The sequence below is a fragment of the Thalassophryne amazonica genome, chromosome 23 (assembly GCF_902500255.1).
Source record: "Thalassophryne amazonica chromosome 23, fThaAma1.1, whole genome shotgun sequence".
In the NCBI taxonomy this organism is placed as follows: domain Eukaryota; kingdom Metazoa; phylum Chordata; class Actinopteri; order Batrachoidiformes; family Batrachoididae; genus Thalassophryne; species Thalassophryne amazonica.
Window position 1 is genome coordinate 20397612 of NC_047125.1, and position 24442 is coordinate 20422053.

Consider the following 24442-nt stretch of genomic DNA (forward strand, 5'->3'; position numbering starts at 1 on the left):
CCTGTTGTCATCTTACGTTAGCCTGCAGTTTTTGAAACGCTACAGTATCATCAGGAGTACTAGTGTGGCAGATAACAGAATATTTACAGAGGAATCTTTCAAATGGTGAAACAAACACCAAATTCAGCACAAATACTCCAGAAACATTACTCTCTTGACACAAACCAATTGTCTACTTGAATTTTCAATAGGCAGCCAGGTAGGGGTCAATTGAAGAATTACACAGGGGGTCAAAATTAAAAGATGCTCCAGTCATATTGAAAAATACACCACATTATTTGTCCAATCACAAAGATTGGACAAAGGTATAGTTTGGACTATCTGTGACTGAATGTTATGGAGTTATGGAGTAAAAACAGCAAGAATGGTGACAAGGGTCCATTTCAGTCTGTACAGGGGTCAAAAGGTAAAGTTGCTCCAGTTTTGGTAAAAAATTATGCAAATTAGTGGCTGAGCTAATAGGATTAATAAATTTTGTTTGTTTTGTGTTGAATGTTTCATCTTGAAAAGTAAAGGCCAAACAATGCCAACATCCATTGGATTCTATGACATGTGACATATGCTACCTCGTAACATAAGCATGACACATGGTGCAAACTATTCCTTTTTAAAATTAGATTAACTCAACTAATAATTTGCATCACTTATTAACAAAATTGGAGCAACTTTAACTTTTGACCCGTGTACAAACTGAAAATGACCTGTTACCAGGGCTTAATTTGAGGGGGAGCAAGCCGGAGCGCGCTCCGGGAACCTCGGACGCGCGCTCCGGGAACCTCGGACGCGCGCTCCGGGAACCTCGGACGCGCGCTCCGGAACCTCGGACGCGCGCTCCGGGAACCTCGGACGCGCGCTCCGGAACCTCTGACGTTGGCTCCGCCAGCTATTTATCCCTTTATCTACGGCGATGGCGCCCACACCATATTTTCCATATGTATCAAAGTGCATTGTTAAGCTAACACCAAGGGCTTTCCAATGATATATGGTGTATTACGGTAAACGTAAGCCTGTGATGTCATAACGCAGAGGAAAAACACGGAAGTTTCACACTAGTGCGCCGCTGATTCTTATTACCGTAAGTTCTCATGTAAGCCCTCACTCTGAAAAATTTCAACACTGACAGCAAGCCAAGAACCCGTGCTTTCCAACCGTATGCTATATGTTGCATATATTACGGTAAAGTGCGTTCGGTGACTTTTGAAACGAGGGAAAAGTATGAAAAAGAGCGCAAAAGTGACAGAAAAGTACAGAGACAGACAGCAAACATAAATGTAGTAATTTTTGAGGAAAAGGCAGGGTGTTAGTGTCATTTGTGAAGGTGTGTGTGCGTGTTTGTGTGGGTGTGCAGTTTATTTTAAGTGTGGCGCACAGCATTGTTCGCAAGCCCCCCTCCCCCCGCCCTTCTTGTTTTTCTGCACCGGAGCCACCCATCCTCTGCACTCCGGGACCTCCCACTTTACAAATTAAGCACTGGTTGTTACCGTTCTTGCTGTTTTTAGTCCATAACATTCAGTCACAGATAATCCAAACTATACCGTTTTGGAAATCTTTGTGATCAACAAATAATGTGCTGTAGTTTTCAATATGATTGGAGTATCTTTTAATTTTGACCCCTGTGTAATTCTTCAATTGACCCCTACTTGGCTGCCAACTGAATATTCAAATGGCCAATCTGTGCTTTCAAAATAGCAATGTCAAAGGAGTATGTGTGCGAATTTTGGTGCTTGTTTCCAGAAATGAACAATTGTTACTGTTATCTGTGCCACTATACTGGGATCACACATTCTCACCACAAACTGCTGACTTCGGAGTCTAGGAAGTCTTTAAATCCTGGGTCTTTGTATTAATCTGGGTCAACCTGGACAAGTTTCTCAAAAAGCTGTAACCAAGTCAATGATTGCACAAAGATCACACCATCAACTGTGAAGTCAAGTTCAGTGAATCTTTCCACTGCAACAAATGCACCAAAGACACTTTTCTCCATGACCCCTCCTTGACCCTTAAACACTCATACAACTATTTAATGTACACTGAAAAAGCGCAAGAAAGTATTGTTGCCCTTCTCTGACCAGGTCAAACTAAGCAGCTGCCAAGTTAGTTCTCAGCAAGGGCACAATCACTTGGATTATGTTGTTGTTGTTTTGTTAACTGGGATTCTCAAACCTCAACAGCCCCGTGTAAACAACCAGCAAATTCAAACGTCACTGATGTCAGGATGAAAGGAAAAAAAAGTGGACGTTTTGCTCGCATTTTCAGCTTCTGTGGATTCTGTCTGCTACCAAACGTCTCCCGAAGATCCTCAGCTATCAGGTATGTTGCATTCTTTGGATCAATGTGCCATTCTGGGTTTGTGTCAATAAGGTGTGAAAGCTGTGTGCTGCAGAACAGAAAGTAACTCGCTTTCAGTCTGACTGGCAGAGGTATGAAAGCTGACTGCGGGAGCTTGCGTGGCTGTTTATCCTTAAAAAAAGGTCTTCTGATCTTAAACAGCTGCTGTTCAAAATTAACGGCAGCCAACTGTGAGAAGAGAAGAGATTTTATATTGTCATCAATGGCATCAGTCCTCTGCATTAAAGGCATTCTAACTACAGTTAGACATAATCTAACCACTAGAAGTGGCACCAGGGGACCAACTCCAAGGCTGGAGACAATGCCTTGGTCAATGGTAGCTGAAGCCAAGCATGAATGGAAACAAATCCAAAACCATCTTGCTGTGAGGGGATAGTGCTAACTGTGGTGTCAAGCAATAGGAGACATACTTTATCTCCACTTCCTGTTGGAGTCTGTTTGCATAAACAACTGCAGCGAGGACAAGGCCCGTGTCCATGCATCCATCAGGTCTTGTATAACATCAAACATTTTCTCACTCTGTCCTGAGGGAGGATTATTTAATCTGTGCTGACAAACTGTAATGTGCACTTTAAGTCAAATAAGAAATTACAGTTAAGATCAATTTGACTTGCAATTTCACCTCATCACGGCTAATTCAAAACAGACAAATTACTATGAGTGAGCAGGCAGAAATTTCATATTCTGCCAGTTGTAGTAATCACTTCATTCTCAGCCGGACCAAGCCGTTTAACTGTGCTGACTGAAAACCTGCCTGCAGAACAAAATGTGACAAACAACGATATATTTCATCTAAATAGGTTTAAACTCACACTTGACATTCATCCTCACTACATTTGCCCAAGATGTGGTGCAAAGGAAATGGATCACAAAGAACAATTCCACAAATAAACCATGGTGTCCTATACAGGTCTTTTCCGTGGACACAACGGCAATATGCAAATCTTTCACTGGTTGGGAGCCAGATTCGAACCGCTGCCGACCCTTCGGTCACAAGACGACTCGCCCTAACAACTCGACCTAACAATTGCCGCCCTGGATGCGACATTCCTCTTTAGATACTTCCTGCCAGTTCAGATTGGTCCGGAATTTATACATGCACCTACCCCTCGAGCTTGTGGCAGGCGTGCATTTATACTCACAGCCGCCCCTCGCGCCCAAGGCATGCACACAACCCTCGCACCTGTGGTGGGCTCGTATTTATACTTGCACCGGCCCCTCTCACAAATGATCAAATCAAAATTGACTTTTATACAGTAGTCTAAATTTTCAGGGTCCACAAATCAACCGCGAGTAAAGCTGAATTGTTAATCACTAATCATTAATGAGGCTCACCTGTATTCCAATTACTGCATCACATGGCAAATCCAAAGCGAGCTAACACTGTGCATAGAGATGCACAACAGTACATAAAACAGCAAAAACTAATAACTATTAGAAAAAAATCAACTTAAATAACTACTTTGTACCAGGTTTTTACACTCCTTTTCTTCCATCGCCATGGATGGGTTAGGGTTTGGGTCTGTGTGGAGACCGAGTGGAGGAAGAGAAACGGTTCAGCTTCCACAGTGGGGTACAGACATTAAAGCGTAGGTTTAAAATGGAAACACAGAATGTGATAATGTATCGTTAATATTTGCTTTAATGCAAAAACACAGCAGAAAACAGCCAAAAATCCAAACGTAACCACAGCAGTAATACAGCACTAAATAATCTCAAACCTTGGTTTGGCATTCATTCCCCCAACCTGCCCAGAAACAGCCAAGCAGTGCCTCAAAAGCATGTTCAAAACACAAAGCAGAAACAAGGAACAAAATGTGAGGAACTCTGGATTATCAAAATGCAAATGTGGAAATTGCGAGAGGAAAGAAAGAAAAAAAAAAAATGAGTGAATGAAAAAACAAAAATCATCAGACTAAAAGCATGTTTTAAGTTTTCAGCCTGACTAAGCTACTCATCCTTCCACAACACAATAACTAACTCACTGTCAAAATAAAACAGCAATTTTCCACACCAGATTCTGGTCTTTAATCTGGCACTTCACAAGAAAAGCACACACTGCTCAAGGCCCAACTGACTATTCTTTAAAAAGAGTAGTTTCTCTGCACATAGAGTAATTTCTTATCAATTGTGCAAAATACATTTTTCATACACTCTATTGGTGCAGGAAACATGATGTGGCCCAACCTTCATCCAAAAGAGATAAAGCACAAAACTGCTTCTGATATTCTGATGCCTCAACAAAAGCACCAGCACACTCACAAACGCACGCACACAGTCAATTGTCCTACCTTGACCCCCCGTATTCTGAACTCAGCCAGGGCGCGACTCATCTTCAAAGCTGCCGTTCGCAAATCTTTCCCGCTGGCGATGACTTTGACCAGCAGGGAGTCATAGTGGGGTGAAATGACGGCGCCCTGGAAGGCCGAGGCACTGTCCAGGCGGATGCCCATGCCTTCACCGCTTCGGAAGACCTGAAAACAAACAAAGGTGACGGTCTCAACATGTCCAAAGATGAGAAGAGATACATTCAAGCTTTGAGGCAGTGACAAATTTTGTAATTTTACTTGTACGCAAATCAAACAGTCAATTTGCTTGTCGTGTAAATTTTCAGCCTTAATGTTAAGAACCCACACGTAATTGGGCAACGTAAATGTCAGCATTATTTTTAATACAAATCATCAGTTTTACATGAGGCTTTCTTTGGACAAGTTACAGGATGGATACGTGAACATTTCCAAGTCACTAAATACATTCTGAACTTCATTCGCTGAAATTTTCTGACTAAGTCACACTTTTTTTTCATTATTTGTTTGAATGTTTTCTGTTAAGAGTTTGCATTATTCTAAGTTTTAACACCATTTTCAGACTTTTCTTTTCAACTGCAGATAAATATCAGTATCAAATATCTGTTATCGGCGTCCTGCAATCAGTATCAGCCCTGAAAAAACGTGTATCGGTTGAGCACTAATCTGTTTGTTCCAGAAATGTTTTGAACACCAGATTTTGTTTATGGTGAGTCCTTTTCTCTGTATTTTCATTTATGTACCTGAATTAATCTCCATGTGTGGTACATCTTATTTTCTGGGCTAATTAGTGCGTGGAAGATCCCTTGTTAATGCAGGAACAAACACTTCAGCAGATGAAAGAGGAATATGAAAGTAACAGATGTGTCACCCACCAAACGTAGATGGGAGATGGATACATCTTACGCTCATTACGACACTTATATCAGTTAAAGACTTCTCTTTGTGCAGCTCTCGTTACACTAACTCAGCTATGTTTGTTATGTACTTGAACAGCAATGATTTGTGTTGCGAATGACGAAAATGCAAAGCAGCACATCTGTTTGCTGCCAAAAATGGAAGCATAAATTAACCTGCACTTGGAAGAAGACAGGAACCACATGTCAGAACAGTAAAAATGAATAAGATATCAAATAAACGCGAGAAAGCGTACGCCGTTCCAAAAACACTTGAGAAGACAGCAGACGGGGAAAGTGAAGACTGTCCAATTCTAGGACATATGGAGTCCCTGGAGGACGTAAAGAACAAGTGCAAACTGTAACTATGGCAATGTTTTGCTGATAATGTTTCAGATGCTGCAGTTGAGCAGATCTGCTCAATATTTTTTCCATTATCCTTTTGTTTTTCATAACTCACCATTTTGTCCACAATGATTTTGGCCCCACTCTTCAAGACAATTCTGTTAATCTCCATCGCCTCAAAATTTTCAAAAATGTAATCCTCTTTGCATAACATGTTGGGGGTGGGGGGGATGTGGCACAACGCTGCTATATGATGACAAATGTCTCTATAAATGGTTTAAGCTGCCACAGCCAAAGTCAACGTGCACAGACTCAAAACCAAGCTGCTGTCAAATCAACGTTATGCTCTGCTGCGATTGTATCTGTGTTAATGGGAAAACAAACAACGTGAATATACACCACTATTATACAAAAACGGAACGGCAGCAGGAGCCCAGGGCGTTGACGTCCAGTCTGTTACTGCATCCACTTTCACATCTCTCGTTTCGGGTGACTTTTTCTTTAAATTATTAAATATACAATACGGATGTTTTGCCTGATGAGTGTTGAGGTAGTTGTGATACTCTCGACATTCAAATCAAATCAATTTTATTTATATAGCGCCAAATCACAACAAACAGTTGCCCCAAGGCGCTTTATATTGTAAGGCAAAGCCATACAGTAATTACGGAAAAACCCCAACGGTCAAAACGACCCCCTGTGAGCAAGCACTTGGCGCCAGTGGGAAGGAAAAACTCCCTTTTAACAGGAAGAAACCTCCAGCAGAACCAGGCTCAGGGAGGGGCAGTCTTCTGCTGGGACTGGTTGGGGCTGAGGGAGAGAACCAGGAAAAAGACATGCTGTGGAGGGGAGCAGAGATCAATCACTAATGATTAAATGCAGAGTGGTGCATACAGAGCAAAAAGAGAAAGAAACAGTGCAACATGGGAACCCCCCAGCAGTCTAAGTCTATAGCAGCATAACTAAGGGATGGTTCAGGGTCACCTGATCCAGCCCTAACTATAAGCTTTAGCAAAAAGGAAAGTTTTAAGCCTAATCTTAAAAGTAGAGAGGGTGTCTGTCTCCCTGATCCGAATTGGGAGCTGGTTCCACAGGAGAGGAGCCTGAAAGCTGAAGGCTCTGCCTCCCATTCTACTCTTACAAACCCTAGAAACTACAATTAAGCCTGCAGTCTGAGAGCGAAGCGCTCTATTGGGGTGATATGGTACTATGAGGTCCCTAAGATAAGATGGGACCTGATTATTCAAAACCTTATAAGTAAGAAGAAGAATTTTAAATTCTATTCTAGAATTAACAGGAAGCCAATTAAGAGAAGCCAATATGGGTGAAATATGCTCTCTCTTTCTAGTCCCTGTCAGTACTCTAGCTGCAGCATTTTGAATTAACTGAAGGCTTTTCAGGGGACTTTTAGGACAACCTGATGAATTACAATAGTCCAGCCTAGAGGAAATAAATGCATGAATTAGTTTTTCAGCATCACTCTGAGACAAGACCTTTCTAATTTTAGAGATATTGCGCAAATGCAAAAAAGCAGTCGTACATATTTGTTTAATATGCGCATTGAATGACATATCCTGATCAAAAATGACTCCAAGATTTCTCACAGTATTACTAGAGGTCAGGGTAATGCCATCCAGAGTAAGGATCTGGTTAGACACCATGTTTCTAAGATTTGTGGGGCCAAGTACAATAACTTCAGTTTTATCTGAGTTTAAATCAAATCAAATCAATTTTATTTATATAGCACCAAATCACAACAAACAGTTGCCCCAAGGCGCTTTATATTGTAAGGCAAGGCCATACAATAATTACGGAAAAACCCCAACGGTCAAAACGACCCCCTGTGAGCAACCACTTGGCGCCAGTGGGAAGGAAAAACTCCCTTTTAACAGGAAGAAACCTCCAGCAGAACCAGGCTCAGGGAGGGGCAGTCTTCTGCTGGGACTGGTTGGGGCTGAGGGAGAGAACCAGGAAAAACACATGCTGTGGAGGGGAGCAGAGATCAATCACTAATGATTAAATGCAGAGTGGTGCATACAGAGCAAAAAGAGAAAGAAACACTCAGTGCATCATGGGAACCCCCCAGCAGTCTAAGTCTATAGCAGCATAACTAAGGGATGGTTCATGGTCACCTGATCCAGCCCTAACTACACTCAACAAAAATATAAACGCAACACTTTTGGTTTTGCTCCCATTTTGTATGAGATGAACTCAAAGATCTAAAACTTTTTCCACATACACAATATCACCATTTCCCTCAAATATTGTTCACAAACCAGTCTAAATCGGTGACAGTGAGCACTTCTCCTTTGCTGAGACAATCCATCCCACCTCACAGGTGTGCCATATCAAGATGCTGATTAGACACCATGATTAGTGCACAGGTGTGCCTTAGACTGCCCACAATAAAAGGCCACTCTGAAAGGTGCAGTTTTATCACACAGCACAATGCCACAGATGTCGCAAGATTTGAGGGCGCGTGCAATTGGCATGCTGACAGCAGGAATGTCAACCAGAGCTGTTGCTTGTGTATTGAATGTTCATTTCTCTACCATAAGCCGTCTCCAAAGGCATTTCAGAGAATTTGGCAGTACATCCAACCAGCCTCACAACCGCAGACCACGTGTAACCACACCAGCCCAGGACCTCCACATCCAGCATGTTCACCTCCAAGATCGTCTGAGACCAGCCACTCGGACAGCTGCTGAAACAACCGGTTTGCATAACCAAAGAATTTCTGCACAAACTGTCAGAAACCGCCTCAGGGAAGCTCATCTGCATGCTCGTCGTCCTCATCGGGGTCTCGACCTGACTGCAGTTCGTCGTCGTAACCGACTTGAGTGGGCAAATGCTCACATTCGCTGGCGTTTGGCACATTGGAGAGGTGTTCTCTTCACGGATGAATCCCGGTTCACACTGTCCAGGGCAGATGGCAGACAGCGTGTGTGGCGTCGTGTGGGTGACTGGTTTTCTGATGTCAATGTTGTGGATCGAGTGGCCCATGGTGGCGGTGGGGTTATGGTATGGGCAGGCGTCTGTTATGGACGAAGAACACAGGTGCATTTTATTGATGGCATTTTGAATGCACAGAGATACCGTGACAAGATCCTGAGGCCCATTGTTGTGCCATACATCCAAGAACATCACCTCATGTTGCAGCAGGATAATGCACGGCCCCATGTTGCAAGGATCTGTACACAATTCTTGGAAGCTGAAAATGTCCCAGTTCTTGCATGGCCGGCATACTCACCGGACATGTCACCCATTGAGCATGTTTGGGATGCTCTGGACCGGCGTATACGACAGCGTGTACCAGTTCCTGCCAATATCCAGCAACTTCGCACAGCCATTGAAGAGGAGTGGACCAACATTCCACAGGCCACAATTGACAACCTGATCAACTCTATGCGAAGGAGATGTGTTGCACTGCATGAGGCAAATGGTGGTCACACCAGATACTGACTGGTATCCCCCCCAATAAAACAAAACTGCACCTTTCAGAGTGGCCTTTTATTGTGGACAGTCTAAGGCACACCTGTGCACTAATCATGGTGTCTAATCAGCATCTTGGTATGGCACACGTGTGAGGTGGGATGGATTATCTCAGTAAAGGAGAAGTGCTCACTATCACAGATTTAGACTGGTTTGTGAACAATATTTGAGGGAAATGGTGATATTGTGTATGTGGAAAAAGTTTTAGATCTTTGAGTTCATCTCATACAAAATGGGAGCAAAACCAAAAGTGTTGCGTTTATATTTTTGTTGAGTGTATAAGCTTTAGCAAAAAGGAAAGTTTTAAGCCTAATCTTAAAAGTAGAGAGGGTGTCTGTCTCCCTGATCTGAATTGGGAGCTGGTTCCACAGGAGAGGAGCCTGAAAGCTGAAGGCTCTGCTTCCCATTCTACTCTTACAAACCCTAGGAACTACAAGTAAGCCTGCAGTCTGAGAGCGAAGCACTCTATTGGCGTGATATGGTACTGTGAGGTCCCTAAGATAAGATGGGACCTGATTATTCAAAACCTTATAAGTAAGAAGAAGAAATTTAAATTCTATTCTACAATGAACAGGAAGCCAATGAAGAGAGGCCAATATGGGTGAGATATGCTCTCTCCTTCTAGTCCCTGTCAGTACTCTAGCTGCAGCATTTTGAATTAACTGAAGGCTTTTCAGGGAACTTTCAGGACAACCTGATAATAATGAATTACAGTAGTCCAGCCTAGAGGAAATAAATGCATGAATTAGTTTTTCAGCATCACTCTGAGACAAGACCTTTCTAATTTTAGAGATATTGCGCAAATGCAAAAAAGCAGTCCTACATATTTGTTTAATATGCGCATTGAATGACATATCCTGATCAAAAATGACTCCAAGATTTCTCACAGTATTACTGGAGGTCAGGGTAATGCCATCCAGAGTAAGGATCTGGTTAGACACCATGTTTCTAAGATTTGTGGTGCCACGTACAATAACTTCAGTTTTATCTGAGTTTAAAAGCAGGAAATTAGAGGTCATCCATGTCTTTATGTCTGTAAGACAATCCTGCAGTTTAGCTAATTGGTGTGTGTCCTCTGGCTTCATGGATAGATAAAGCTGGGTATCATCTGCGTAACAATGAAAATTTAAGCAATGCTGTCTAATAATACTGCCTAAGGGAAACATGTATAAAGTGAATAAAATTGGTCCTAGCACAGAACCTTGTGGAACTCCATATTTAACCTTAGTCTGTGAAGAAGATTCCCCATTTACATGAACAAATTGTAATCTATTAGATAAATATGATTCAAACCACCGCAGCACAGTGCCTTTAATACCTATGGCATGCTCTAATCTCTGTAATAAAATTTTATGGTCAACAGTATCAAAAGCAGCACTGAGGTCTAACAGAACAAGCACAGAGATGAGTCCACTGTTTGAGGCCATAAGAAGATCATTTGTAACCTTCACTAATGCTGTTTCAGTACTATGATGAATTCTAAACCCTGACTGAAACTCTTCAAATAGACCATTCCTCTGCAGATGATCAGTTAGCTGTTTTACAACTACCCTTTCAAGAATTTTTGAGAGAAAAGGAAGGTTGGAGATTGGCCTATAATTAGCTAAGATAGCTGGGTCAAGCGATGGCTTTTTAAGTAATGGTTTAATTACTGCCACCTTAAAAGCCTGTGGTACATAGCCAACTAATAAAGATAGAGTGATCATATTTAAGATCGAAGCATTAATTAATGGTAGGGCTTCCTTGAGCAGCCTGGTAGGAATTGGGTCTAACAGACATGTTGATGGTTTGGAGGAAGTAGCTAATGAAAATAACTCAGACAGAACAATCAGAGAGAAAGAGTCTAACCAAATACCAGCATCACTGAAAGCAGCCAAAGAGAACGATATGTCTTTGAGATGGTTATGAGTAATTTTTTCTCTAATAGTTAAAATTTTATTAGCAAAGAAAGTCATGAAGTCATTACTAGTTAAAGTTAAAGGAATACTCGGCTCAATAGAGCTCTGACTCTTTGTCAGCCTGGCTACAGTGCTGAAAAGAAACCTGGGGTTGTTCTTATTTTCTTCAATTAGTGATGAGTAGTAAGATGTCCTAGCTTTACGGAGGGCTTTTTTATAGAGCAACAGACTCTTTTTCCAGGCTAAGTGAAGATCTTCTAAATTAGTGAGACACCATTTCCTCTCCAACTTACGGGTTATCTGCTTTAAGCTGCGAGTTTGAGAGTTATACCACGGAGTCAGGCACTTCTGATTTAAGGCTCTCTTTTTCAGAGGAGCTACAGCATCCAAAGTTGTCCTCAATGAGGATATAAAACTATTGACGAGATAATCTATCTCACTCACAGAGTTTAGGTAGCTACTCTGCCCTGTTTTGGTATATGGCAATGGAGAACATAAAGAAGGAATCATATCCTTAAACCTAGTTACAGCGCTTTCTGAAAGACTTCTACTGTAATGAAACTTATTCCCCACTGCTGGGTAGTCCATCAGAGTAAATGTAAATGTTATTAAGAAATGATCAGACAGAAGGGGGTTTTCAGGGAATACTGTTAAGTCTTCAATTTCCATACCATAAGTCAGAACAAGATCTAAGGTATGATTAAAGTGGTGGGTGGATTCATTTACATTTTGAGCAAAGCCAATCGAGTCTAACAATAGATTAAATGCAGTGTTGAGGCTGTCATTCTCAGCATCTGTGTGGATGTTAAAATCGCCCACTATAATTATCTTATCTGAGCTAAGCACTAAGTCAGACAAAAGGTCTGAAAATTCACAGAGAAACTCACAGTAACGACCAGGAGGATGATAGATAACAACAAATAAAACTGGTTTTTGGGACTTCCAATTTGGATGGACAAGACTAAGAGTCAAGCTTTCAAATGAATTAAAGCTCTGTCTGGGTTTTTGATTAATTAATAAGCTGGAGTGGAAGATTGCTGCTAATCCTCCGCCTCGGCCCGTGCTATGAGCGTTCTGGCAGTTAGTGTGACTCGGGGGTGTTGACTCATTTAAACTAACATGTTCATCCTGCTGTAACCAGGTTTCTGTAAGGCAAAATAAATCAATATGTTGATCAATTATTATATCATTTACCAACAGGGACTTAGAAGAGAGAGACCTAATGTTTAATAGACCACATTTAACTGTTTTAGTCTGTGGTGCAGTTGAAGGTGCTATATTATATTTTCTTTTTGAATTTTTATGCTTAAATAGATTTTTGCTGGTTATTGGTGGTCTGGGAGCAGGCACCGTCTCTACGGGGATGGGGTAATGAGGGGATGGCAGGGGGAGAGAAGCTGCAGAGAGGTGTGTAAGACTACAACTCTGCTTCCTGGTCCCAACCCTGGATAGTCACGGTTTGGAGGATTTAAGAAAATTGGCCAGATTTCTAGAAATGAGAGCTGCTCCATCCAAAGTGGGATGGATGCCGTCTCTCCTAACAAGACCAGGTTTTCCCCAGAAGCTTTGCCAATTATCTATAAAGCCCACCTCATTTTTTGGACACCACTCAGGCAGCCATGTCACTCCCAGTCCGATTGGGGAGGGGCCCAGAGAAAACTACAGAGTCCAACATTGTTTTTGCAAAGTTACACACCGATTCAATGTTAATTTTAGTGACCTCCGATTGGCGTAACCGGGTGTCATTACTGCTGACGTGAATTACAAGCTTACCAAATTTACGCTTAGCCTTAGCCAGCAGTTTCAAATTTCCTTCAATGTCGACTACTCTGGCCCCTGGAAGACAACTGACTATGGTTGCTGGTGTTGCTAACTTCACATTTCTCAAAACAGAGTCGCCAATAACCAGAGTTTGTTCCTCAGCGGGTGTGTCGCCGAGTGGGGAAAAATGGTTAGAAATGTGAATGGGTTGGCGGTGTACACGGGGCTTCTGTTTAGGACTACGCTTCCTCCTCACAGTCACCCAGTCGGCCTGGTTTCCCGGCTGCTCGGGATCCGCTCGAGGGTAACTAACGGCGGCTAAGCTACCTTGGTCCGCACCAACTACAGGGGCCTGGCTAGCTGTAGGATTTTCCAAGGTGCGGAGCCAAGTCTCCAATTCGCCCAGCCTGGCCTCCAAATCTACGAATAAGCTACACTTATTATAAGTACCGTTACTGCTAAAGGAGGCTGAGGAATAACTAAACATTTCAGACCCAGAGCAGAAAAGTGCGGGAGAGACAAGAGAAGCCGCAAGCCGCCATGCTAAACCGGCTAAGAGCTAGTAGCTGCGCTAAGCTAGCGGATTCCTAAAAACACACAAAGTGAATAATGTGTAAATAATTTAGAGGTGATTCGGCAGAGGGAGTGCTTTAGTTAAGGCACGTGAAGATTACACTATGAAACAAATCGTTATCTAGTTAACTAGATCAATCTAACTGCACAGATTAAACAGCTAACAGATACAGCAAAACACCGCTGTGCTCCGGAACAGGAAGTGATACAATACCGCAGTGAGAGCCAACCACCAGTAGAGGCCAGACCAGTAGACACTGAGCCCAGAACTTTAAAGGACCTTAACATCAGATTCTTTTATGTTCTGGATACATGAGTTGGTTGAGTTGACCAGCTTTATGAGAACAGATTTGTTCATTTCGACAGCGGGCAACGGTTTAATACAAGAATGCAGTTTTTTTTTTTACATCTAGGATCTCGACAAGACAGTGTAGTGAACAACTGTAAAGACAGTTGTTTAAACATTGAGGAGTAAATAACTTACAATGTGTCAACACCTTACTTTTGCCGAGCCATATTTTACCATTTTACCTACTTACAATTGATCAGTTTTATCCTCAAGGGCTTCTGGGGTGTTGTGATAAGGCAGCTACTCGCTGTCTTGGCACAGATACCTCTGGGAAAATCTCAAGTCTCATTTATTTTCTTTCTATCCATTAAATCTTTCCTTTCTGTGAACAGGGGGTGTTTTGTTGTTCTGTCACTCGTTCACACTGCAGGCCATCCACAGGCAGGATGGAGGCATTCGCTGATAAAAAAAGTGAGTGAGTGGCTTCCAACAACTGCCCAGGCTTTACCTGAAGACTGTTGTTTTATGTCAAAGTGCTGTGTCCTCACAGAGTTTACGGTAAAACACAAATTGATGCTGCTCTTAGCTTTCTGGCTACGGTAAGTCAATACTTTCAGACAGGTCAATGGCTGGACTATTTTTAAACAACATCCTGAGCACCAGCCTACAAGTTTTATCTCCGACAAGCGGAAGACAAATAATCACTAACAAGCTCAAAGGCCCTTCTGTATTGTTCAGTTGCTGGCAGTATGGTAAGGTTCATGAATAAGGCCTCACTACAACAAGCCAGTACTGCGATTTTGTTTAATTTTTTTTTCCAAAAAAAGCAAGCTCCACTGTGATCTGTTATCTGCTGGATTACAAGCAGTAGACACACTAGTTTAGCAACTGATGTATCTCAAAGTTAATCCGACCAAATTCATGTTTTCATTAGTCACGAGCTTTTACGTTCAGCATTGCACCGCTCTGATTTTGCATAGTTACAGCCCACAGTTTTTATTAAGCATGAGAAGCCGATAATGCTGTCTGCATGAGTGCATCTTGGGTACCACCTTGGGTCCAGTATCAGCTACACAGGATCATAAACACTTTTTACAGGCGTTGGCCACGTCATTTCTAATAAATATTAGAGGAAATTGCTGCTTCATCAGATGATCCGTCCTTTATTGCACCAGACAGCATCCACATGTGAAACTGTAAAAGCAGCTTCCTGCAATTCTATTTCTTCAAGTTCCAGTTTGTGATGCAAGAGCACAGCAGAAAGCCATTACTGGAAGATCAACGTTAAAAAGCTCAAAGGGTTTACAGGTTGATCACCGAGACAAAGGCTCTTTTTCAGGTGGACAATAATGTCACACTTCTGTCTAATGCACTGAGGTTCCAGTGGACAAATGTTGGCATATTTGTTGGGTGTTAATTTGGGCCTCCTTCCTTAAGAACCTTAAAGTCTCCATGGTCCAAACCTTCTTGTATTTCTGTATAATCAACTGTTCAGTTGCTTGTAGTACCTGAATCTTTTTAAGATGGTTTCTGAAGGGGAATTGGACTTGTCAAGATTGAACTTTATGCTCCAGAAAGACTTGTCTTAATTCTTCATTATTTTTTTCCTGCTTCGAAACGCAAGAAGCCACCAGTTCTTCAATTTGCCCTTAAATACAGACAAAGACTCCACAATTAATCTTAAATTATGGAGGATAGCTTTTCCTTAATTAATTCCAATTTTTGCAGTCTTTTGGAATCTTCTTTGCTGTTTAAATTGACATTCATCTGAAAACAGAACACTGAAGACAAACAGAAATAAACTTGCAACAACTTTGTTTGTAGCTCAGTGGGATAAGGAGTTTGGCGACCGACATGAGTGTTTGGGTTCAAATCCTGGCCACCTTGTACCTATCTGTGTTCTTATTTAACACACTGACCAAACTACTCAGAAATCTAATCACCTCTAGATATCTATCCAAGTAATATTCCCACCATGTTAGGTCCATCTTGTTGTTGAGATACACAAAAACAGGTGGTTTTCCGGCCATGTTTTCCTCGACCATTGACCAAACTTCTCCAAAATCTAATCAACTGTCGATTTCTATCAAAGTAATATTCACGCCCATTCTGAAAGAAATTCATCTAGACATGTGAGTTATCTTGTTCACACACACACGCACACCACAGTAAAACGATTTGCTGGCATACAGGGTAATGAGAATTTGAAATGTGATCCCTGAGGCTCAAGCAGTTACGAACCACTGGAATACAATACATACACATTTGCATGACATGCTGCAAAATGCAGCTCATGGCAGTAAGGTAGACTGACAATAATTCACACATATTAACATTTACAACATGCAAAATTGTCCTAAAACACTATTCTTAACTGTAAACAAAAATATTGTCCTGTTTATGTCAGGAGACTCAACAGAAGTGCAGCAAAACAGAAGTTTACAGAACACTTTACTGCACAAATGGGACACGGAGTCAGACTGAAACCTGCAACACCAGCACAATGAAACCGTTCTTATTTGAGGCACTCAGAAGATCGCTGTTCTACAATAAAAAGCAAAAACACAACATGGAAATGTTTTTCCACAGAGTATTTAAAGAAACTGAACCCGCATGGTTTCAAGAGCCTTGAATAACCTTGCTTGTAAATATTGAAATTATTAATGTTCAGTGTAGGATATGATTTGTAGCACTTACATAAAAAAAGATTTTTGTCAACAAACCGCCCAATAATGACATTTTAGACCAATTTTTGCTCATTAAGCCTGCATAGGAGAACTTTCATATTTACTTTCGACTGGTCTAATGAGGGATTATGCTACGCTTCTATGCATGTGCACTTCACTTAGTGAATATTAAGTGCATTAATTCTGGCTATGGGGCACATATACAGGGGAGGCTGTCAAAAAATGTTTGAGCTCCGTCTCACAAACACAGAACACACACACACAGTCATTTAATTATGTATTCTGCATAATCCCTGTAGACAGCGATTAGCAAAAATGAAAATATGCATTTCAGCTCAGGCAGATCTGGGATCACTTTAACATTTAAAAAGGGACTCAAACCTACAAAAGATCCTGTAGCTAAGAGGCCTGGGAGTTTGAAGATTCGGCGGAGTATCTTCGCTGTTCTTAGGACTCCACTCTTCTGGAGAGAGACCTCTGATGTTATTCCTGCAATCTGCTGGAGCCACTCTTCCAATGTGGGGGTTACAGTGCCTAGTGTTCCTATTACTATTACTGGGACTACTATGAACTTTACCTTCCACATCTGCTCCAGTTGCTCCTTCAGCCCTGGGTACCTCTCTATTTTCTCATGTTCCTTCTTTCTGATGTTGCTGTCAGCTGGGATTGCCATATCAATCACAACTGTGGTTTTCTTTCCCTTGTCAACCACCACATTGTCTGGTTGGTTGGCCAGCAGTTGCTTGTCTGTCTGGAATTTGAAGTCCCACAGGACCTTAGCGCAGTCATTCTCAACCACCTTCAGTGGCGTCTCCCATCGAGACACTGATGTTCCTGTACATGATTCCCAACACATTGTTGTGCCTCTCAGTGTACACTGTCCCAGCGAGCATGTTCCAAACTCCTATTGTGTGCTGGACTGTCTGTGGGGCACTTCTGCACAGCCTGCAACTTGGGTCCTGTTGGCTGTGGTAGACTCCTGCCTCTATGGATCTGGTGCTTAGGGCTTGTTCTTGTGTTGCCATGATCAGAGCCTCTGTGCTGTCCTTTAGGCTGGCCTTTTCATATATATCTATATCTATATATATCTATATCTATATATATATCTATATCTATATATCTATATCTATATCTATATCTATATCTATCTATATCTATATATATATCTATATCTATATATCTATATATATATATATATATATATATAGATATATAGACAAAACTGAGTGAAATGCCAGGTAATGCAATAATAAGTTAAGTTGAGGTGAAGGTATTTTTTTTCTTTTTTAAATGAAGCCCAGGTCAATATCCAAGAAGAAAACATCCTTATCTCTCTTTCCACAGTGTATCTTCATTTCACTGGCTTACCTTCAACAAGCTCTGAGTTCTCAGAATTCTTTTTCTTTTTTAAGCAGAAGGGCTATGAAAGAATGTCCTCGACAGAATCGCTATCATGCCTTGATTTGCTGTGGAATCCAGCCACATAAATCACCTTACTCAAACTCGGCTGAAGTTAGCACTCTACCTCCGCCTCATATTCTACTCTTTATTTCATACTTTTTCCAGCCTCAGTCTCCTGTATTTTTGGTTCCCATTTTCGGTTACCTCCTACCACTTTCTTTCATTTCCGTATGATTGACATTTTTTATTCAGAAACCCTCCGCACGCTTTCTCCAGCATAGGTGAACGGTGAATTTCTGTAATGGTTCCAAAGATGGTTTTCTTCTTGGTTAGCTCGTACATGCTTGTCCTGTTGTTCCCATCTCAACACACACACACACAAAAAAAAAAATACTGAAGAAAACGTTTCCAAAAGTTGAGACAGGCTGCATATAGGACTGTCCAACAGCTTTTTGGACAAGTTTCAGAGACTCAAATGTGAAAAATTTAAAATGCAGCCAAAACTAAGAGTGAAAAACAGGCCCAAACTGTTCCAAGCCAAGCACAGCAAATGTTTAATAAAGTAGAGATCCATGAGCAAGCTCATGAAATAATCTCTCCAATTCCGCCGTAACAGTTGCTTGAATACATGATATGAGTGGCTGCAAATCTTTTGTCACGTAATTGACGTGTACAATATATTTTTTCAGATCACTCAGTAATTGGAAAACTAAATTCAAATCATCAATTTTATAGCCAGTTATCTCTGGAGGAGTCAGGGGATGGATTCATGAGCATTTCCAATACAAACAGTATGGAACTGTATGGTAAATTTGGCTGGAGCAACTTATAGTAGAGAAGGTTGAATCTTCGACTGGACTGGGTTGCTTGACGCGAGGACGTTTCGCTTCAAATTGCAGAAGCTTCCTCAGCTAAAATTCGTGCTCTGGTCTTACTTCTGTCTTGACTCTTGTAGAGAAGAATAAACAGAAGCCACAAAAGCTGGACTTTTAAACCTAACCAGACCCCTCCTACCGAGAGGCAGACTGCTATAGGCTAGTGACTAAACAATAGCTCTAATTAGCACCTATTGTGCTCTAGTTAGCACCCTCCTAATGACAGGGCAGCTGTCCCTCCTAAAAATGGGACACACACCTCTCCTGATGGCTCCCTTGACAACTCTCCTGATGACGTGAATGACTCATTACCATGAACAAAAGACTGAAACTGCTTTGACCTGAGTACCCCATTGTAAACAGGGGACAAAGCGTGTCTCAGACCACCTTTTGTGTAAAGGTTGCTTAGTCTCACCTTAAACCGGTTAACACCTTGAGAAATTAGCTCACCCTAAGGGCAAGATCCCTAGTTACAAACAGAGCAATGTAGTGTGTTCTATCAGATGTCAGGAAAACTGTAACGAACACTACATAGGTGAGACTAAGCAACCTTGACACAAAAGGCTATACCAGCACCGCAGAGAGGGCGCCAGTGGACCTCAGTCTGCAGTTCATCTCCACCTTAAAGACACTAACCACATGTTTGAGGACAAGGAAGTTAAAATCTTAGCCAGAGAGAAGAAATGGTTTGAGAGAGGGGTCAAGGAGGCATTCTATGTGAAAAAGTTGAAACCCAGCCTTAACCGGGGAGGGGGTCTGAGACATGCTTTGTCCCCTGTTTACAATGGGGTACTCAGGTCAAAGCAGTTTCAGGCTTTTGTTCATGGTATTGAGTCATTCACGTCATCAGGAGAGTCGTCAAGTGAGCCATCAGGAGAGGCGTCCGTCCCATCATTAGGAGAGACAGCTGCCCTGTCATTAGGAGGGTGCTAACTAGAGCACAATAGGTGCTAATTAGAGCTAATGTTTAGTCACTAGCCTATAGCAGTCTGCCTCTCGGTAGGAGGGGTCTGGTTACGTTTAAAACTCCAGCTGGCTTCTGTTTATTCTTCTCTACAAGAGTCAAGACAGAAGTCACACTACCAGAGCAAGAATTTTAGCTGAGGAAGCTTCTGCGATTTGAAGCGAAACATCCTCGCGTCAAGCAACCCAGTCCAGTCGAAGATTCAAGCTTCTCTACTATGGAAACCACCTGGACAACTGAGAGCCTACACAGAAACGCTGGAGCAACTTGAGTATTTCCATCAGATCATGGAGGGCTCTTGGGCAAGGTCCTCAATTCCCAAGCTGCTCCCAGTGTGCAGCGTTTTTGACCCCATTTCATGTATGAAATTTTAAGTTTTGACATCTGTAAATGGAGGGATTGTGAATAAACATAGCTTTAATTCCTAAATAAATGACATGCTTTTATTTTTGGTCAAACCCTACTGAATTAAAGCTGAAAGTGTCCTTGATAAGTTGTTTGTCACATTGGAACCCTATTGAGGACTGTGGTGGTTCAGAGACAAAATTTCAACAATTGTGCCACTGTCCAACTACTTGTGGACCAGACAGTACGTCCTGGCAGAAAGGGGTACGTGTTCATAACTTGGCCTCAGTCAAAATGTTTACGCTAGAGTGTTGGAAGTAAACTGCAACTGATTATCAGACCTCAGCTGAAGGAAGAAGAACAGATTATATCAGGTTCATGGAACAGCTCATTACCCTTGCAAACACCTTGCAGGGGGCACAGGAGATTGTGAGTCCCGTCCAACTGTGTTTCTGGCCTTGGTGGAGGCATATGGTCATGGCATACGGCCATATACCTCCTCCAAGGCCATTGTGGAGATTGAGTGACTGCAGATTATCAGGACACTTGTTGCAGGATGGTTGATCTCGGTGTAACAGTCTTAAGAGCTGTGCACATACACTCAACTAAAAGTTAAAAACAGATGGTTCTAGACTCCATTGGGGTTGACTGTGATTTTCTTCAGCAGAATATCAAAGTGCAGCTGAGGGTTACAGATCACTGGTTATGAAGCTTTTATGACTGTGCCGCTGCTTTGGCAGATTATGTTTTTCTGATGACTTCTTCAAAATGCGATTTCCTGCGTGAGAAGGGGCTTGAAGTGGCTGAGATGAGAATCACCATCCTGAATTGTGAGGCCAAGGTGTCAGAACAGAAATTAATGGATTGTTCCGTTCGGGTCAAGAGCTCATTGATGCCCTCAGTGAAGGAGGTCTAGAATCTTGGTCTTCCTTAGTTGTGAGGAAAAACAGAACATGTGCAGTTATGACGGCTGAATTTACTTTTAGTTTTACGGACTGAAAAACTGGAAGGGAGTAGAAATAACATGCTTGTCAAGTCAAATGACTCGCTAAAGAAAGAAAGAAAAAATGTCACTGCAGCCCAAGCAAGGTAACATTTTAAGCACAAACTGACAAATTTTGGAAGGGAACCAAAAATTAAAAATCAGTCTATTTTCAAAGGTTTCCCACTATTACTAATATTTCACAATCATGTTATTTAGGGAAATGGGTGTGGCTGTCTTTCAACTTCCAAATGTTTGAGAATCACCACTTTAAGGCAAGTGAATATTTTTTGTTGTTCTCAGAACTGTGGAAAGGTCTTTAAGCACACCATTTTTTTCTTTCGGACTGTGGGCTATAATGTTTATATTCATATTATTGATTCATCAACAGAATGAATTTGAAATACTGTTGTTAAATATCCATTTTAAAGACACTATAACTTTTTCAGATGAAGAAATGCTTTTACAGAGACAAAGAGAAAAATATCAAAACATCAATCAATACCAACTTTTTTAATGCTGAAGAGATTTTCATTACTTTTGCAAGATCTTCTTCATGAAAGTTTAATTTAAGTCATGCTTATGATGTTTGCACAGTGCAGCGTTTTTTTGTTTGTTTTTTTAAAGATGTAAAAAATCAAAGTCGATAAGTAATACACCTTGATGAAACTGTTTTGATTACACATTGTTTTGGCATAATTCATTCATCTAAAAAATGATTTAGAATCCATCACCAGTGAATTAGATGCCTGATGAATTTCCTGCTTGCTTTGACCAAATGGGACACCTGTTTACAGCCTCGACCAAGTCTGATAGTCACGGTCAGACGGGCACTGGACCAAAGCTTTACCCGACATTATCCGACTGCCTCTGCAAACTGCTGACCCTCAGCACACTGCTCCTCAGATACATGGAGTGCAAAAAATGTTATTTGGAAACATGAAAAGAAGCCAAAATAACTTCAATCACGAGTCGCACACAATTTCCTCCAATGACCGAACTAGCTCTCAAAACCCATTTAGAAGCTGTGAGATGGTAATGGCCCAAATCCTCAGCTTCTTTAAGTGGCCCCAAGCCCAGATTTCACAGTTAGCTTGCCTTTGTAATAAGACTGAAAACTCTAAGTCATTTACCCTTAGGGTTCATTTCTCCGATCCACTTCACTCTGTATCGCCACTTTACCAAAGGCCTCGCCACCAAGCCTCATTTAGCCGCCCTTTTCAACTGTTGAACTTTTCACCTCCTTACCAAATTTCACCAAAACTCATTTGCCTGCTCCCTGCTTTAATTTCTCTTTTTTGCTCAGGGTTTATTTACGGCTACAGCTGAACGATACAACACACACACAGCTAACGCATAGAGGGGAAAACATCAAGCGCGCACACATTTCTGGGTACGAAGCAGAAAGACTAAGTGACAGCAATATCTGAGCTTCAACTGATAGCACACCAATTAGGGAGGTAGAGTGCAGCAGACAAAAAGTTGAAGGCACTGCAACAAGGTAGACGGAATAATAAATGGAAAGAGATGGAATAACACTCGGAGAAAGGGGAGAGAACAGAACAACAGTGGCATGTTAACATTTGAAGTCAAAACTGTGTGGCAGCACCAAGACAGACGGAGTGGTTGTAGGTGAGGGGTGAATGGAAGATAATCCAGGCAGCAGGAGACATGACGTAAACAACCATGAACACTTTCTGACTTAGCGTTGTTTTGATTTTCATTCTGCCTCCATATGATATATTAGGTTTCTATCTCAAGTTCACCATGCTAGCTAGGTTATGGATTGCTACTATCTGAAGGCAAATTCCATACTCTACATGCTTTCTAATGGAAACCCCAAATACTATCTATTGATATCTATTAAAGAACCCTTTGAACTGAAGATCCATTAAAAATCTACACCATGTAAAATAAATGTGCAAATCCTGGAACACCTCGCCACATCTGTTCGAGCACAGCACATGCACCACTCTACATTCACATACCGCTTCTGCAGGAAACCAATTCAAAAGGTTGCCAAGATGAGGTCGCACTGCCATGTGATTATACTCGCAACATTCGCACAGCATGTCGAATGCAGGTCGGACATAAAGTGCCGCGGCTGAGGAGCAGCAGGAAATCATCAGCCATGTCAAACCGTGGTTGAATGGCACAATCGAGGCAGCCTTCACACCAGCAGCTGAATGTCGGCAAATGCTGGACAAATGGCCATTCGGCCCACTCTTGGCCGGAGTCAGCCGGTCAGCCAGGTGCCACCCACAAACATCCAACACCACTTGCAGAGCACTTAGAAAAGGTAGGGCCATTAACGCCACCAGCATGAGAGTAGAAAGCAGGCAGACCACTGTCGAGCTGGCTGCGCGAAAAGTTACGCATTTTCTAAGTGTGCCCCTAGTGTGCCATGCCCCCCTTCCCCCAGAACAACACAAATGGTCTGCGAATGTGTAGCCAACCTTGACTTACACAGGCGCTAAAGCACAAACAAAACACTCACACCTCTCAGAGCTATTCTGTGGCCTTCTATCTGTAAGAAATAAGTAATCAGAATGACAAAGGACATATGGAAGGCCACACAGCAGCAAATGTGAAAAGAAAATGAACAAGCACTCCTTTTGAAACCATCTCTATGGAGACAGTCAGGCCACTACTCCTACATACCACTGTCCTATAGAATCATCTTATTTCTGGGAAATCCGCTGGTTTGGCAGCTCTCAGAAACTGATTGATATCAGTACCTCAGTCTGACATACTATTAGGAAAACCCAACACAGATTTAACTTGCAAAAAGAAGGATTTTAAACAGCAGCACAAAAACGTTTTTATGATTTTTTTTATGCACTGCTTCAAGCAGAACCTTGACTTTTCAACTTCAGATTGTTCCGGCAACTGTGGCGGATCAAACTAGTGATCTGCGAGCACGTGTAGTTTGGGATGGCAACCACCCAGGCCGATGTCTACTCTTTCCCCGTCTCTAGAAGGTAACCATCTATCTGCCACAGTCAGGCGAAACGAGCCACATGGCAAAAAAGTCGTAGCTGTAGCGATATTTGCCATCCGAGTCTCCCTTTTACCACGTGTTTGTCACAAACTCATATTTACAGCATGACAAAATACAACACACTTCGCCAATTTTCAGGCTTATTAAAACCACACAAAGGCTTCCTTTCTGTCTCTTATTGCCTTTTGTCCAAAGCTTCATTATTTGACACCAGACTAAATTGGCTCCCCCTTTCAAACCTCTCAGTGTGCGTATGTTCTTTCCAGATTGAGGTATAA

At 41.9% G+C, this 24442-nt stretch overlaps 1 protein-coding gene across 3 annotated transcripts in view; it reads right to left on the reverse strand.

The window, feature by feature from the left end:
• Positions 1-24442, reverse strand: part of pcxb (pyruvate carboxylase b) — a 501867-nt gene that overhangs the window by 245237 nt on the left and 232188 nt on the right. For all 3 annotated transcript variants that reach the window (XM_034164611.1, XM_034164610.1, XM_034164612.1), the window contains one exon: positions 4641-4823. In XM_034164611.1, coding sequence (XP_034020502.1) covers positions 4641-4823 — 183 coding nt within the window. The remainder of the gene's footprint in view (positions 1-4640; positions 4824-24442) is intronic.